At 44.7% G+C, this 18,316-nt stretch overlaps 1 protein-coding gene across 1 annotated transcript in view; it reads right to left on the reverse strand.

Annotated features, from left to right (window-relative positions):
* LOC122924967 (zinc finger protein OZF-like) overlaps nucleotides 1–17,308 on the reverse strand; it is a 31,225-nt gene extending 13,917 nt beyond the window's left edge. Inside the window, exons 1-2 of the mRNA XM_044276514.1 lie at nucleotides 17,257–17,308; nucleotides 13,057–14,077 (exon numbers count right to left, since the gene is read on the reverse strand). Of these exons, the coding sequence (XP_044132449.1) occupies nucleotides 13,057–14,077; nucleotides 17,257–17,290 (1,055 nt within the window). The 5' untranslated portion in view covers nucleotides 17,291–17,308. The remainder of the gene's footprint in view (nucleotides 1–13,056; nucleotides 14,078–17,256) is intronic.
* Nucleotides 17,309–18,316: the final 1,008 nt, after the last annotated feature.

The raw sequence follows: 18,316 nt of genomic DNA on the forward strand, positions 1-18,316 counted from the left end.
CCACTACATGGATTCCAGGGGCCCCAACATGGAGATCTCTGGTGGCTCCACAGGAGATAAATGTCTGATAGATGCAGGTCCCACCTCTGGGCCGTGCTCAGCTGTGTCCAGAACTCCTAGAGAAGAGACTGGAGAGAGCTGAGCTCAGGCCGGGCCCCGCTCCATTCATTCTCCTCCTGGAGGCAGGGGCCCCTCACCAGGACAGTCAGGGGCCAGCGAATGATGACAACCCCCACTATCCCCACTACTCCTCCCCCATCATACTAAGCTGAGGAGCGGAGAAGGATTCCTTGTGTGTAATGGAGGTGAATCTCCAGAGGTGACATGTCTGAGCTCTCCACCACACTGTCTCCTCACAGCTCATCTTACCTGCAGGCTGTAGGAATGGCTGATACCAGAGAGAACAAGAGCCCTGACTACCGACCAGGACCTGCCCAGTATCTGCTGCCAGAGCTAATGGACCTGCGGTGACATCACTGTCATGTGATTAGTGCTGAGGGCGGGGCTCAGCAGTAGTGAGGACAAGAGGTGGGAAAGGACCTGGGGTGACCTCACTGTCATGTGATTAAGGCTGGGGGAGGGGTTTAGCAGTGGGGAGAGAAAGTGGTGAAGGACCTGTGATGATGTCACTATCATGTGATAAGTGAAAGGGGCGGGGTCAGCTGTAGAGAGGAGGAAGAGTTGTAATTGTGGTCATGTGACATACAGTGGGATGCGAAAGTTTGGGCAACCTTGTTAATCGTCATGATTTTCCTGTATAAATCGTTGGTTGTTACGATAAAAAATGTCAGTTAAATATATCATATAGGAGACACACACAGTGCTATTTGAGAAGTGAAATGAAGTTTATTGGATTTACAGAAAGTGCTATAATTGTATAACATAATCAGGCCGGTGCAGACTTGTGGTCACTGTTGTTGTTGTCATTTTATTGATTCCAAAAACCTTTAGAACTAATTATTGGAACTCAAATTGGCTTGGTAAGCTCAGTGACCCCTGACCTACATACACAGGTTAATCCAATTATGAGAAAGAGTATTTAAGGGGGTCAATTGTAAGTTTCCCGCCTCTTTTAATTTTCTCTGAAGAGTAGCAACATGGGGGTCTCAAAACAACTCTCCAATGACCTGAAGACACAGATTGTTCACCATCATGGTTTAGGGGAAGGATACAGAAAGCCGTCTCAGACATTTCCGCCGTCTGTTTCCACAGATAGGAACATATTGAGGAAATGGAAGACCACAGGCTCAGTTCAAGTTAAGGCTCGAAGTGTCAGACCAAGAAAAATCTCGGATAGACAGAAGCAACGAATGGTGAGAACGGTCAGAGTCAACCCACAGACCAGCACCAAAGACCTACAACATCATCTTGCTGCAGATGGAGTCACTGTGCATCGTTCAACCATTCGGCACACTTTACACAAGGAGATGCTGTATGCGAGAGTGATGCAGAGGAAGCCTCTTCTCCGCCCACAGCACAAAAAGTGCCGCTTGAGGTGGGCTAAAGCACATTTGGACAAGCCAGCTTCATTTTGGAATAAGGTGCTGTGGACTGATGAAACTAAAATTTAGTTATTTGGCCATAACAAGGGGCGTTATGCATGGAGGAAAAAGAACACAGCATTCCAAGAAAAACACCTGCTACCTACAGTAAAATATGGTGGTGGTTCTATCATGCTGTGGGGCTGTGTGGCCAGTGCAGGGACTGGGAATCTTGTCAAGGTTGAGGGACGCATGGATTCCACTCAGTATCAGCAGATTCTGGAGACCAATGTCCAGGAATCAGTGACAAAGCTGAAGCTGCGCCGGGGCTGGATCTACAACAAGACAACGACCCTAAACACTGCTCTAAATCCACTAAGGCATTTATACAGAGGAACAAGTACAACGTTCTGGAATGGCCATCTCAGTCCCCAGACCTGAATATCATTGAAAATCTGTGGTGTGACTTGAAGAGAGCTGTCCATGCTCGGAAGCCATCAAACCTGAATGAACTAAAGATGTTTTGTAAAGAGGAATGGTCCAAAATACCTTCAACCAGAATCCAGACTCTCATTGGAACCTACAGGAAGCATTTAGAGGCTGTAATTTCTGCAAAAGGATGATCTACTAAATATTGATTTAATTTCTTTTTAGTGGTGCCCAAATTTATGCACCTGCCTAATTTTGTTTAACCAATTATAGCACTTTCTGTAAATCCAATAAACTTCATTTCACTTCTCAGATATCACTGTGTGTGTCTCCTATATGATATATTTATCTGACATTTTTATCGTAACAACCAACGATTTATACTGGAAAACCATGAATATTAACAAGGTTGCCCAAACTTTCGCATCCCACAGTATGAGGGATTATCCTTGTATGAAGAAAGCATTTTAGGGTTTCTTACCTACAGAACTGGAAAAATTCTGGGAGTTGTAGTTCTCGCCTCTGAAACCTACAATAACAGCCTGGAGTGTTACTTCTGAGATATCATATGACATTCTGTACTTTTCTCCTCTGATATATAACAGTCTGGACATTGTGAGAGTTGTAGTTCTCTCCTCTGATATATTACTGTCTGGACATGCTGGGGGTTGCAGTTCTCTGATATAACAGTCTGTAGAGAGCTGTGGTGACCTCTCTAGAGTCTCCTATGGACGACATAAAGGACTGAGATGTAATTGTTCCCGGGAATGCAGGTCTGAAGAGGAAGCCCCTGATGGAGAATTCAGGATAAACTGTTTTCCTCCTCTGAGGAGGAGAAGAATAAAGAGGGGAATATTCATTCTAAAGGAAGAAAGTAACAAAGAGATTGTTCATGTCTGACCGGTTGGGGGGCCAGGATGATGACCAGGTGGTCTCCAACTGTAGGGTTCTAGGGCCTTCAAAGTGGTTGAAGCTTTGAAAAAAAGCTATGATGGCAGAATGCAAACATCTTGGAAATGATCCAATTCAGTCCGGATTCACTTTAGACCGCCTCTCGTTAATGAACAGGTATTCTTCTGCCTATTGTGGGAAGCTGTTCTGGTCTGGGTTGGGGACCTACACCTCTACTCAGGAGCTGCTGTACTTGAGAGAATAAGGCCAACAAGTCATCTGCTCAGTTTTCTTCTGTGGAAGTGTAGACGTCATCAGATCTTTCAACTGCATAAAGTGAATCATCTATTGAGGTGAATGTGTCAGAGCACAAAGTACACAGCTTCAGGCCTGTAAAGTACAACTAAGTGGGTTCCTCCTCCTAAAGGTAATAGATCTATAGCCAGATTATCTTGAAATTCTGTTGTACCTACAGAGGCAGAACTATGAGTTCGACGCCCGTCTGTGGTCGCTCCTCTAAGCTGAGAGAACCCTACCCTCAGGTTGCTATGGCTTCTTATATTGTCTCCAAAGTCCAAAGAAAATGTATCCTTCAGGTCTAGAGTTCCAGCTATGATACATTTACTGTGATGCCAACTCCTAACATGAGTTGTCAGAAAAATCTATGGTCTAGATCAGTGTTTCCCAACCAGTGTGCCTCCAGCTGTTGCAAAACTAAAACTCCCAGCATGCCCGCACAGCCAAAGGCTGTCAAGGCATGCTGGGAGTTGTAGTTTTGCAACAGCTGGAGGCACACTGGTTGGTAAACACTGGTCTAGATTACGACGGGAAAGTTGCTCTCTGGTATGAGTCAAGTAGACGCATGGGTTCAGAGCTGGATAGAGTAATAGAGACCTTATCATATATAAAATGATCATTACAGCAGTTCTTCAGGGTAAAGATATACCCTCCATAGGTAGAACATCTCCTCTGACGTTCCTGAAGTCAATACCGAGACAAGAGGATATAAAGCCTTGACAGAGTCAGTCCGGATGGCTGCATATTTTATAATCTCAGCTAAGGTGGTCATAACTCCTGAGTGAGGAGCAAGGTGTTATGCTCCTGCAATTCACAGCCCATCTGTTCTGGATCTTCTCAGCTATTCACACGTTTATGTAGTGATGTCCTCTATAGCGGCCTCCTTAAGAACATAGAGAATTTCTGTGGTTCCATACCTGGATGATTGGCTATCTTCAGGCTGCTGGCCATTTATTTCAAACATCTGTTCTGGGGAAAGTATCTTGGCAGCTGAGGGTTTTAGGCATCATGTAAGGATTTGCAGAGGTAGCTGTCACAACCAGACAGCTGAGAAGCTCTGACAGAAGCCTTTCAGAACCTCCTCCTTGAGTTTTCTTTGTTTTGGTCTTCAGTTCCTCATCTCGTTAGCCTCTCTCAGCTGTCATGTAGTTGGACTGATTGCATCCCTATAAATTCCTCCCCATAATGCATTAGTGTGCGGCTTATACAACTTCCTGGAGTGTGCGCGCATGCTGATCCCATTTTCCAGTCTTCTACAAGATAAATGCTGTACATTTATTTGTGATTTTCTGTTTGCTGGATCCCAGGTGACCCCGACTCCCTCCGTGTCTAGTGTAGGGAGCCGGTGGTCGTGTCCCCTCACTACTGTAGGGTGTTCAGGTGGTATATAGTCGAGGTACAAGGATATGCGATCATCCACCATTGGGATTTTCGCATAGGCTGAGCAGTAAGGGAGAGAGCCAGGTCTTATGCAGGGGTCTCCCTTTTTGTTCCTTAGTTTTGGATCCAGTAAGTCGTATATGCATTTTGTGTTGTCTTGTTTCCTGTACACATTCCGTGACATTATAAGCCGCCAAAACCGTCTCAAGCATGGATCCAGTTTCACTTTTGACTGAACGCTTCCAGGGTCTTTCATTGGAGGTAGCTGATCTCCGTAAGACTCTCTCAGTTTCTAGTGACCGGTTCAGCTTGCATTCATGGAGTTTGTTCTGAGCCTAAGATCTCGCTCCCGGATACGTTCTCCGGGGGTAGTGAGAATTTTGTGCGTTTCAGAGAGGCTTGCAAACTCAATTTTCGCCTTCTTCCCCATTCCTCTGTTGATGAGGAACGGAGGGTGGGGATCATCATATCGCTGCTCAGTCGTGGGCCTTTTCGCTGCCGGTGGGGGCACGGCCTCTCCGTTCAGTGGATGAATTATTTTTAGCCCTGGGTCAGATATATGATGATCCGGATCGTGTTGCTCTGGCTGAGTCTAGACTACGTCTGTTATGTCAGGGTAAACAATCCGCAGAGATAAATTGCTCAGAATTTCGGAGATGGGCAGCTGATACTGGTTGGATTGATGCCGCACTCCGAAGTCAATTTTGCCATGGTCTTTCAGAGGGATTGAAAGATGCATTTGCCTTTCATGAGAGGCCTATCTCCTTGGACTCTGCTATGTCTCAGGCCGTTTGTATTGACAGGCGTCTTAGAGAGAGAGGAGAGATCTCTCCTTCCTGTCATACTCAGTCCCAGGACAGTGCAGCGGTCTCATTCTGTGCGCAGGGGTCTCAGTCGCTGTCAGCCCCTTCTGAGCAGGAACCCATGCAGCTGGGGTTGATTGCCTCTGACAATAGAAGATTCAGCCCGCATGGGAAGGTTTGTTTTTGTTGTGGAGGTATAAATCATTTGGCAATGTTTGTCCCTCTAGGAGATTCTTGCAGTTTTCTGGGAGTAATAAAGAAACAAAAAGGAAAAAATCTTTTAAAAATGTTCCATCTGTTACTTTTGGCAGGGTTGAGGCGGAAATTGAAGGTTTTCCGTTTGCTTGTAGTTCCCGTTTTGTCCTGCCTGCCAGGGTGGCGCTAGAGAGCAAGAACATTTTTTGTGAGATTTTTGTGGATAGTGGAGCAGCTGTCAATCTCATTGATAATCATTTTGCGATAACTCATGGTTTCCAGGTGTGCACTTTGGGAAAGGATATACCTGTTTTTGCTATTGATTCCGCCCCACTTTCTCAGAAATCATTAAAGGGCATAGTTCACAATATCCGTTTGATTGTGAGTGATGCTCATGTTGAGGATGTGTCATGTTTCGTCCTTAGCGGATTGCCTACTCCTCTTGTGTTGGGGCTACCCTGGCTCACTAAACATAACCCCACCATTGATTGGCAAGCGAGGCAAATAAATGGTTGGAGTGACTTTTGCAGAGAGAATTGCCTCACGACATCTGTTTCTGAGGTTTCTACTAAGACTGTACCACCTTTTCTTTCTAAATTTTCGGATGTCTTCTCTGAGAGTGGAGTTCAGGATTTGCGCCTGCACAGGGAGTACGATTGCCCTATTAATCTCATCCCAGGCGCCAAGCTGCCTAAATCTCGTTTATACAATATTTCCCAACCTGAAAGGATCGCTATGCGTGCTTATATCTCGGAGAGTCTGAAAAAAGGACACATACGACCCTCGAAGTCACCTGTTGCCGCTGGTTTTTTCTTTGTTAAGAAAAAAGATGGTTCTTTAAGACCTTGTCTGGATTTCAGGGAGCTGAACAGTATCACTATTCGTGACCCTTATCCGCTTCCTCTGATCCCGGACCTGTTTAACCAGATTGTTGGGGCTAAAGTCTTTTCCAAATTAGATCTAAGAGGGGCATACAACCTGGTCAGGGTCAGAGAAGGAGACGAATGGAAGACGGCCTTCAATACCCCTGAGGGCCATTTTGAGAATTTGGTTATGCCTTTTGGTTTGATGAATGCCCCAGCCGTTTTTCAGCATTTCGTGAACAGCATTTTTTATCATTTAATGGGAAAATTTGTATTAGTGTATTTGGATGACATTTTGATTTTTTCTCCTGATTTCAAAACTCATAAGGAACACTTACGTCAGGTCTTGCTCATCCTGCGGGAGAATAAATTATACGCGAAACTGGAAAAATGTGTGTTTGCGGTTCCAGAAATTCAATTTCTGGGGTTTCTTCTGTCCGCTTCTGGTTTTCGCATGGAACCCGAGAAGGTCGGCGCTGTGCTTGAGTGGGAGCTTCCTGAGAATCAGAAGGCGCTGATGCGTTTTTTGGGCTTTGCCAATTATTACAGGAAGTTTATTTTGAATTATTCCTCTATTGTTAAACCACTCACTGATATGACCAGAAAGGGGGTAGATTTTTCTTCCTGGTCGGTAGAGGCGCGTAAGGCCTTTTCTAATATCAAGAAGAGTTTTGCTTCCGCTCCCATCTTGATACAACCTGATATTTCTCTACCCTTCATAGTTAAGGTTGATGCTTCTGAGGTGGGTGTGGGTGCGGTCTTGTCTCAGGGTTCCTATCCTGCCAAATGGTGACCGTGTGCCTTTTTTTCAAAGAAACTCTCCTCCGCAGAGAGAAATTACGATGTGGGAGATAGGGAATTGTTGGCCATTAAGTTGGCTTTTGAGGAATGGCGCCATTGGCTAGAGGGAGCCAGACACCCTATTACCGTGTTTACTGACCATAAAAATCTACCTACTTGGAGTCGTCAGCCAAGCGTCTGAACCCGAGACAGGCCAGATGGTCTTTGTTCTTTTCAAGGTTTAATTTTGTTGTCACGTTCCGCCCTGGAGTTAAGAATGTGAAGGCAGATGCCCTGTCATGTTGTTTTCCGGGAGGTGGGAATTTTGAAGACCCGGGTCCCATTTTGGCTGAAGGTGTGGTGGTCTCTGCTCTTTTTCCTGAATTGGAGGCAGAGGTGCAGGCAGCCCAGTCAGAGGCTCCTGATCTTTGTCCTCCTGGGAGGTTGTTTGTGCCTCTCGCTTTAAGACAAAAGATTTTTAAGGAACACCACGATACGGTACTTGCTGGGCACCCGGGGGCAAGAGCCACAGTGGATCTCATCGCTCGGAGATTCTGGTGGCCTGCGCTTCGTAAGTCGGTTGAGGGTTTTGTGGCAGCCTGCGAGACTTGCGCTCGTGCCAAAGTCCCTCATTCACGGCCATCAGGTCCTCTCCTTCCCTTACCCATTCCTTCCCGTCCTTGGACACATCTGTCCATGGACTTCATAACGGACCTGCCTCGTTCCTCGGGGAAGACTGTGATTCTGGTGGTGGTGGACCGTTTTAGCAAAATGGTGCATTTCATCCCTTTTCCTGGTTTGCCCAATGCTAAGACGCTGGCGCAGGCATTTATTGATCACATTGTCAAATTGCACGGTATTCCTTCAGACATAGTCTCTGATAGGGGCACGCAGTTTGTTTCCAGATTCTGGAAGGCTTTCTGTTCTCGCTTGGGGGTTCGGTTGCCATTCTCTTCTGCTTTGGTGTTCTTTTTTGTCCCTTGCTGAGTTTACTTTAAATAACTGTCGTCAGGAGTCCTCTGATAAGTCACCATTTTTTGGTGCATATGGGTTTCATCCGCAGTTTGGGACTTTCTCGGGAGAGGGGTCTTCTGGTTTACCTGATGAGGACAGATTCTCCTCGTCTTTGTCATCTATTTGGCAAAAGATTCAGGATAATCTAAAGAGCATGAGTGAGCGATATAAGCGTGTGGCAGATAAGAGACGTGTGCCTGGTCCGGACCTGAATGTTGGTGATCTGGTGTTGTTGTCTACCAAGAATATCAAATTGAAGGTTCCCTCCTGGAAGTTGGGTCCTAGGTTTATTGGGCCTTACAAAATCCTGTCTGTCATCAATCCTGTTGCCTACCGTCTTGATCTTCCTCAGACTTGGAAGATCCATAATGTTTTTCATAAGTCCTTATTGAAACCTTATGTTCAACCCATTGTACCCTTGCCTTTGCCTCCTCCTCCGATTATGGTTGATGGGAATCTTGAATTTCAGGTCTCTAGGATTGTGGATTCTCGTCTTGTCCGCGGTTCTCTCCAGTACCTCGTTCATTGGGAGGGTTATGGTCCTGAGGAGAGGATGTGGGTCCCAGTGACGGACATTAAGGCTACTCGTCTCATCAGGGCTTTCCATAGGTCCCACCCTGAGAAGGTGGGCTCTGAGTGTCCGGAGTCCACTCGTAGAGGGAGGGGTACTGTCACAACCAGACAGCTGAGAAGCTCTGACAGAAGCCTTTCAGAACCTCCTCCTTGAGTTTTCTTTGTTTTGGTCTTCAGTTCCTCATCTCGTTAGCCTCTCTCAGCTGTCATGTAGTTGGACTGATTGCATCCCTTTAAATTCCTCCCCATAATGCATTAGTGTGCGGCTTATACAACTTCCTGGAGTGTGCACGCATGCTGATGCCATTTTCCAGTCTGTTACAAGATAAGTGCTGTACATTTATTTGTGATTTTCTGTTTGCTGGATCCCAGGTGACCCTGACTCCCTCCGTGTCTAGTGTAGGGAGCCGGTGGTCGTGTCCCCTCACTATTGTAGGGTGTTCAGGTGGTATATAGTCGAGGTACGAGGATATGCGATCATCCACCATTGGGATTTTCGCATAGGCTGAGCAGTAAGGGAGAGAGCCAGGTCTTATGCAGGGGTCTCCCTTTTTGTTCCTTAGTTTTGGATCCTGTGAGTCGTATATGCATTTTGTGTTGTCTTGTTTCCTGTACACATTCCGTGACAGTAGCTTCCTGAGCCTTATCACCTCAATATAGAGAAGAGATCCTAAGCCTCTGGAAACCTTAACCCAGAGAGGTTGAATATTTGGTGTACCCTTTCATTTTAAGCTCGTCAATCCTTCAGATTGTAGAAACATTTCAGAGACGTGTTTTGTTTTCCAGCTGATCTGGATTCTGTTGACTAATAATGGCTCTGAACTAGGTTGATAACTGCACCTAGAGGGGCATATAGTCACTAGGCTCTTGGAGTCCCTTGGGAAGTTTCTTTCCTCAAACCCCAAATACTTTAATGCTATAGGAGATCGTATCTGACTCACCCCACAGACTTGAGGAAACAGTCAGTGTAAGAGCAGACATTATAAGCAGGGTGGCACCAAATCAGAAACCCATTTTCTCAGGGAAACCTAACCCATTTTTCTGCTGTATTTGTTTGAGGCTCCTTCAACATTGTTGCTGACCGACAGTCAAGGTCTAGCCTTTCCAGGAGAATGGTTTCTGAATCCAAAGATTTTCAAATTGCTCAGGGGAATCAGGTTCAGTGCCAAGATTTAAACATTGCTTTCCCTTTATGAGGCAGACAATTCGTTGCCAGCAGATACCTTGTCCATTTCCTTCGAGGTTCAGGCTGGCCTACATTTCTCCTGCACTTTCCATGATACTTAGGGTATTGATGAAAATCAGGCTAGACCAGACGACAGTACAGCCATCATACTGTTCGAGCCAGAGAGGTCATGGTTCCCAACATGCAGATGAGTCAAGGGTATTACTGAGACTTCCGTCCGTGTAGACCCTTGATATGTGGGGCACTCAACTCTGTAAATATCTGGAAAGATTGAGCCTGACAGCCTGAAGGATGCTAGCCTCAATTTCTATCTAGAGGCCTCTCTGATGTAGTCATGAAGATCTTACCGCCCTCAATCTACCAAAAGATAATTTTTCTCATTCAGTTGAGTCAAGAGTATAACTTGGAGACTTCCCCCACTGCAGTTTGTGTGTGTCTAGGACGCTGAATTCTTCCAAGATTGCAAGAGGTTCAGTTTGACAGCCTGAAGTTTGACCAGCCTCTTTAACTATCTTGAAGCCTCTTTGATTAAATCATGAAGACCTTTGCCACACTCTGGTTTGCATTTCATGAAAAGTTAATTTTGATCCCAAGTCATTCAAATGAGTCAAGGGTGTATCTGAAAACTTCCCCCAGTGCAAATTGTGTTTGTCTAGAGCACTCAGCTCTGCCAGAACCTGTGGAGACTCAACCCCACAGCCACTATATCACCCTAATGGGCTCTAAGACATAGTACCAGAAGACCTTGTCGTAGCCAGGTCTCCACTTAAAGGGCTTACACAAGGGTCAAGCGAATCTATTCAGCTTGAATTCTATTAAGGGGTGGATAGTTCTAAATCACAGATTATCAGCTTCTTAGGCTTTCTGCAAGACACATTTGGAAAAAGCCTTAGAGTATCAACCTAAAAAGTCAAAATTTTCCCCTTTCTGCAAGTTTATCCTTGTCACAATAGTCATTCATCAAAAGGTTCCTGAAAGGTTTATTAAGATGTAGCCTTCCACACTCAGAATCTGTGTCAAAATAGGACTTGACCTTAGTCCTAAAAGTTTTAAGATCATCTCCCTTTGAACCCCTGTCAGAGGGCCCACATAAATACCTAACCTAAAAAGGTTATTTCCATATGGCCATGACATCTGCTATAAGAACAGGGAGATCCTAGTCTCGTCATCAGTGGATCTGTACTTCAGATTCCTTCTTACTCCAAAGGATTGTTCTTTGGTAACTATAATCAGATCTCCTCCTTCCAGTGCCTGTTATGAGCTTTACTGTAATGTTAAATATCATCTCCATTCCCTAGATCTTTCCAGATGTCCTGAGATCTCCTTAGCTTGGAGTAAAGAGATCAGGAAGGTTGAGGATTTATTACTTCATTTCTGGAAGAAACAATAAGCTCTCGCATGCGCCATAGCTGCCAGGTGCCTGATGTTTCATACAGCAGACACCAGCAGAAGCTAATATCCGTGACTGGCGGTAACAATGATCTCAGACTTTTAACCCTTCAGATGCTGTTGTCAAACATGAGGATCAGGGGAGCCGAATGCATTGTGCGGCAGCCTCAGTCCTCCGTTATGAACTGAAGCTGCCGCATGTTAGCTCCTATGATACCCTTGCCTGTGGCAGGGCTTCATAGGAATACATTGTAACTCTCATACACTCCAATGTTGGTGTATGAGAGAAGCAATCTGATGTCCCCTATGGAAACTATAAATTACATTTAAAAAAAAGTTTCAAATAAAAAAAATATAATAATCTTAAAAATCACCCCCTTTCCCCAAAATGTTAATAAGCAAATGGAAACTATTAAAGAAAGTACACATCATGGGTATCGCCACGTGTGAAAGTGCCCATACTTTCCAATGGCAAAATGGAAAAAAAAAAGTCAAAACTGTTTGATTAGACTTTTCTTTGGTCTCTTCACCGTGCACAAAAAAATAAAATAAAGTAAAATTAAATAGAATAAATAAAAAAAATACCCCATAATGATATGAATGAAAACTGCACATCATCCCTCAAAAAAATGAGCCCTCACACAGCTCCGTACACATAAGTACAAACAAGTTATAGAGGTCACAATTTGGCGATGAAAAGAAAAAAAAGAAAAAAACATTTTCAAAGTTTTCTTTTCAGTATTAAAATGCAAGAAACACTATACACTTGTGGTATCGCAGTTATTGTACTGACCTGGAGAATGAAAGTAACAGGTCAGTTTTACCGTAAAGGGAACACCATAAAAACAAAACATAAAACTTAGTAATTACCCCTGCGCTGCCGCTCTTACAAATGTCACTTATGTCTTTACTACCCTGATTTACTCAGGGAGTCACTACTGGTTCTCCGTGTGAGGTCCCTGCCTGAACTCACAATAGATGATTTTTTTTCCTCTGGAGGCACCCGTACTCGAAGGTGTGACATTACACAGGAGTGCTCCGATACAAACTCCCACTGACTTCCCCGCACACGTGCCAGCTACCGGACAGAGCTGCACGCGCAGACAGGGGAAGCAAGAAAACACAGTCATTAGCAGAACAGAGTGCTGTGGAGCAGAAAGAAGAAGCTTTGTTGTCTACATTGAATCCTGAAACGGCAGCTGAATATACTGGATCAATAGAAAAGGATTAAGGTGAGACTATACTTAAATGCATAATACAGGTCAGAGAGTATAACTGAAGTGTTACTAAGTGTCTTGTCCAGCGCGGGGATCCAATAATCCTTGTAAAAACATAAACCTGTTGTGTAATCTCCTAACGACATCGTTTGCAATATTAAATGGTGGAATTAGAAAATGCAACTTGTCCCGCAAAAAAACAAGCGCTCATATGGCTATTTAAAGGTAAAAATAAAAACGTCCTGGAAAGGCAGGGAGTAAAAAACGAAAATAGGAAAGACCCTCCGGGGCTAAGTCATGAACAGAATATATGTCTTCCTAAACAGGATTTATCAGATGTTTTATAGAAGCCGTTATGTGACATCAATTAAGCTTTTATATCCAAATATACAACCTGAAATGAAAACAATGTCTATGACCCAGTGATATATTGTTTCGTTATATTGTGGCCATATGGCTTCTCTCTTGTGTGACTTCACTATTAATGACCCCTAATTATAGCTTTAGAAGCAATAACATTTTTCTCATTCTGAATGCAGCTTCTCTCATGTGTGATACTTCTTATGTTTTAGAAGATTTGATTTATCTGAAAAACGTCTCCCACATTCTGAACACGAATACAGCTTCTCTCCTGTGTGACGCCTTTCATGTTTAACAAGACCTGATTTTTCCGTAAAACATTTCCCACATTCTGAACATGAATACGGCTTTTCCCCAGTGTGAACTATCTCATGTTTAACAAGATGTGATTTTTGAGCAAAACATTTCCCACATTCTGAACATGAATATGGTTTCTCTCCTGTGTGTCTTCTCTCATGTCTAACAAGATCTGATTTTTGCACAAAACATTTCCCACATTGTGAACATGAATACAGCTTTTCCCCAGTGTGAATTCTCTCATGTCTAACAAGATCTGATTTTTGCGCAAAACATTTCCCACATTGTGAACATGAATATGGCTTTTCCCCAGTGTGAATTATCTCATGCTTAATAAGATTGGCTTTCTGTGTAAAACATTTCCCACATTCTGAACATGAATATGGTTTCTCTCCGGTATGAAATCTCTGGTGTTTAACAAGATTTGATTTCTGTGTAAAACATTTCCCACATTCTGAACATGAATATGGCTTCTCTCCTGTGTGACTTCTCTTATGTGTAACAAGATGTGATTTGTGTCTAAAACATTTCCCACATTCTAAACATGAATATGGCTTCTCTCCTGTGTGTCTTCTCTCATGTATAACAAGAATTGATTTCCATGTGAAACATTTCCCACATTGTGAACACGAATACATTTTCTCTCCTTTGTGATGTCTTTGGTGTGTAGAAAGTCCTGAGCTGTTTGTGGATTCTTTCTCACCACAATGAAACCCTTTAATCCTTTTCTGACTTGTACTTGCGGTAACAATCTGTGATTGGTCAGGAGAAGGTACCTCATAATTAGGAGGATTTTTTGACAGATCTGTACTGTGAAGTCCTGGATGTACATTAAGGGTAATGAGGTTTTCTCCTGAAGAGCGCTGCATGATATCTTCATCTAGTGGTAACATGACATTTTCATATTTCTTACTGGGATTTTCTGTTAAGATAAAAATTACAATTTGTTTTAAAGTTTTTAGTTTTTTTTTTGCAAATACAGACAAACTTATAACATTACAATAAGACTACATGCACACAAACGTTGTTTGTTTCCGTGTCCATTCCTTTTTTTTTGCGGATAGGATGCGGACCCATTCATTTCAATGGCTCCGCAAAAAATGCGTACAGAACACTGTGTGCTGTCCACATCAGTATGTACGTTCCGTAGCCCCACAAAAAAAATAGAACATGTCCTATTCTTGTCCGTTTTAGGCATTGTTACAATGGAACCGGAAAACAAATACGGTCGTGTGCATGTTGCCTTAGGCTGGAAGTTGATCCAGCAGGAAGGAGAAGTGTTCATTTATTTGGAATCCATTCCTGACTTTGGCCAAAAAACTGCACCTGTGATCCCAGCCTTACAAAGCTTCTATAACGTCCTGACAAAGTCCAGGATTCTGGTTTACACCAAGTCAGTTCGTATGTATAGTGGATATCACTTTTTCAATAATCGCATACGATTCCAATAGGGCAGTCAGTCCTGTATCTCACTCCTACCGACAATTTAGGAGAGCATAAACAAATGTCAGCACTTGGGAAAACAAGCCGGTGTCCTCTTGTCCTGGATATCCGCTCTCGTAGCTTATTAGAGCTTCATATAGTCGAGGCTTTTTAGGCGGAAGTTCCTCCAATAATCGTCGTTCAACTTCAGAATCCAAGGAAACTACTGTCCCAGCATACCGGTACAAGGTATAAACCATACGCGTTTCGGGGTTATTTGGATGACCCCTTCCTCCAAACAAGTCTGTCTACCTCTATACCACTTAGTGGTTGGCTTTTTGGTCACAATGGAGCATCGTAAGCCCCGCCCCTGCAGAACCTGCCTGTTGTTTCTATATGTGGAACCTTAAAATCCCCCCTTTTTGGACAGATTATAAGAGCAGCACAGATCAGTCACTGGTTATCTACCAGCAAGTTCACACAGAGCAGATCAGCTGCAGACATTTCTGTGACTGTCCCGCTGCCCTGAATGTGGCTTGTAATAATCCATGCACCTGCTGCAGAAACAACCCAATACATGGAAATGTCTACAATAAATGTGCCCTGTGTGAACATGCTCTAATGCAGCTGGAACATTCTGGGACATGCAGTTATTGCTAGAAGTCACACGTTCAGTCTGAAGGGGATGAGCAGATAATCGCTGAAGTGATGGACAACATGGTCACATTTAGCAATTTAAAGCCGATGCCGGACAAGAATTTTACTACAAATTGTTTCACATTTTATTGAGACACCAACGACTTACATAACACACGCCTGTTCTACATCGAGGACAAACAGTCGTACAGGGGCGGACATTGCCCATAAACTCCATGTATAATCTACAATATATATACAATGCAGAACACGGATTGTACAAGACGTCTCTGTAGTATAGTCTACTATACCGGCCCGATGGAGGCCAGAAGGACACGCTCCCATCATGTGACTGGAGCCCTATGGATATGACTGACATATAAAGAACACGTAGCCTCTAATGTAATGTGAGAAGAAACTGTGGAGATCCTCCATTACATGTCACTGCACACACGTGTATACACTGCACATGACGGCTCTTACCTTGTGATATAAGAGGCTGGTGCTCCTCCATTACATGTCACTGCACACACGTGTATACACTGCACATGACGGCTCTTACCTTGTGATATAAGAGGCTGGTGCTCCTCCATTACATGTCACTGCACACACGTGTATACACTGCACATGACGGGTCTTACCTTGTGATATAAGAGGCTAGTGCTCCTCCATTACACGTCACTGCACACACGTGTATACACTGTACATGAGGGCTCTTACCTTGTGATATAAGAGGCAGGTGCTCCTCCATTACATGTCACTGCACACACGTGTATACACTGCACATGACGGCTCTTACCTTGTAATATAAGAGGCTGGTGCACCGCCATTACATGTCACTGCACACACGTGTATACACTGTACATGAGGGCTCTTACCTTGTGATATAAGAGGCTGGTGCTCCTCCATTACATGTCACTGCACACACGTGTATACACTGCACATGACGGCTCTTACTCTGTGATATAAGAGGCTGGTGCTCCTCCATTACATGTCACTGCACACACGTGTATACACTGCACATGACGGCTCTTACCTTGTGATATAAGAGGCTGGTGCTCCTCCATTACATGTCACTGCACACACGTGTATACACTGCACATGACGGCTCTTACCTTGTGATATAAGAGGCTGGTGCTTCTCCATTACATGTCACTGCACACACGTGTAAACACTGCACATGACGGCTCTTACCGTGTGATATAAGAGGCTGGTGCTCCTCCATTGCATGTCACTGCACACACGTGTATACACTGCACATGACGGATCTTACCCTGTGATATAAGAGGCTGGTGCTCCTCCATTACATGTCACTGCACACACGTGTATACACTGCACATGACGGCTCTTACCCTGTGATATAAGAGGCTGGTGCTCCTCCATTACATGTCACTGCACACACGTGTATACACTGCACATGACGGCTCTTACCTTGTGATATAAGAGGCTGGTACTCCTCCATTACATGTCACTGCACACACGTGTACACACTGCACATGACGGCTCTTACCTTGTGATTCAAGAGGCTGGAGATCCTCCATTACATGTCACTGCACACACTGCACATGACGGCTCTTACCCTGTGATATAAGAGGCTGGTGCTTCTCCATTACATGTCACTGCACACACGTGTATACACTGCACATGACAGCTCTCACCTTGTAATATAAGAGGCTGGTGCTTCTCCATTACATGTCACTGCACACACGTGTATACACTGCACATGACGGCTCTTACCTTGTGATACAAGAGGCTGGAGCTCCTCCATTACATGTCACTGCACACACTGCACATGACGGCTCTTACCCTGTGATATAAGAGGCTGGTGCTTCTCCATTACATGTCACTACACATACGTGTATACACTGCACATGACAGCTCTCACCCTGTGATATAAGAGGCTGGTGCTCCTCCATTACATGTCACTGCACACACGTGTATACACTGCACATGATGGCTCTTACCTTGTGATATAAGAGGCTGGTGCTCCTCCATTACATGTCACTGCATACACGTGTATACACTGCACATGACGGCTCTTACCCTGTGATATAAGAGGCTGGTGCTCCTCCATCATGGCCTCTTTGTACAGATCCTTGTGTCCTTCTATATACTCCCACTCCTCCATGGAGAAATAGACAGTGACGTCCTGACACCTTAGAGGAACCTGACAACACAATTACACCGTCATCACCCAGACCCCTCCAGTTCTGTTACTGGAGAATTTCCCAGCATTCCCAGCAGTGTCACCTCTCCAGTCAGCAGCTCCATCATCTTGTGGGTGAGTTCTAGGATCTTCTGCTCATGTATCAGGGGGTGAGGGGGAGGCTCTGTGATGGGGGGAGGGGTCCTGCTCTGCCCTCCTGACTCCTGGAGATGGATGATGGGAGTCACACAGTCCCCCGATGTCTTCTTCACTATTGTGTACTCCTGTGGATGGAGAGAGACACTTAGGGAATAAACCCTTCAGGGGCCATGTGCTCTCCTCCGGCCCTCTCCTCCTGGGTACAACGTGCCTACTTACCTCCTCATGGCTCCTACAACATGACTATTGGTCACTAGTCACATGACACATCACTCACCATATTAGGGGCTGATCTTCAGGTTCTCCATCACTTGGAAGGTCTGGAGGCCGTTCTCCAGGACCCTGGACTCTTCTTATCACTTCCTATGATGGATTCTCCTCTCCGATGTCTGACTTGTTACAGAATACAATAAAGAGGAGAGAAATCTAGAAAAGTTTACCTCTCCGCTCAGCAGGCAGATGATCTCCAAGGTGAGGTCTAATATTCTTCTGCTGATCTCCTTCCTGTCCATCCTTAGTGTTCATTCAGGGGAAGAGGAGAGAACTGAAGGAGCTGGAGGAGCTGGAGGCTTCTAGTACTGCAGGCGCCTTTATGAGAAGAGGAGAGGAAATCAGCCAGGGGACAAGACCAGATGTCACCTCGAGAACCGCACTTCCTGAGCCTGGAGGGGCCCCGCTTCTCATAGCCCCCTCCACATGGATTCCAGGGGCCCCATCATGGAGATCTCTGGTGGCTCCACAGGAGATAAATGTCTGATAGATGCAGGTCCCACCTCTAGGATGTGCTCAGCTGTGTCC

This window comes from Bufo gargarizans, chromosome 1 (genome assembly GCF_014858855.1).
Source record: "Bufo gargarizans isolate SCDJY-AF-19 chromosome 1, ASM1485885v1, whole genome shotgun sequence".
Taxonomy (NCBI): Eukaryota; Metazoa; Chordata; class Amphibia; order Anura; family Bufonidae; genus Bufo; species Bufo gargarizans.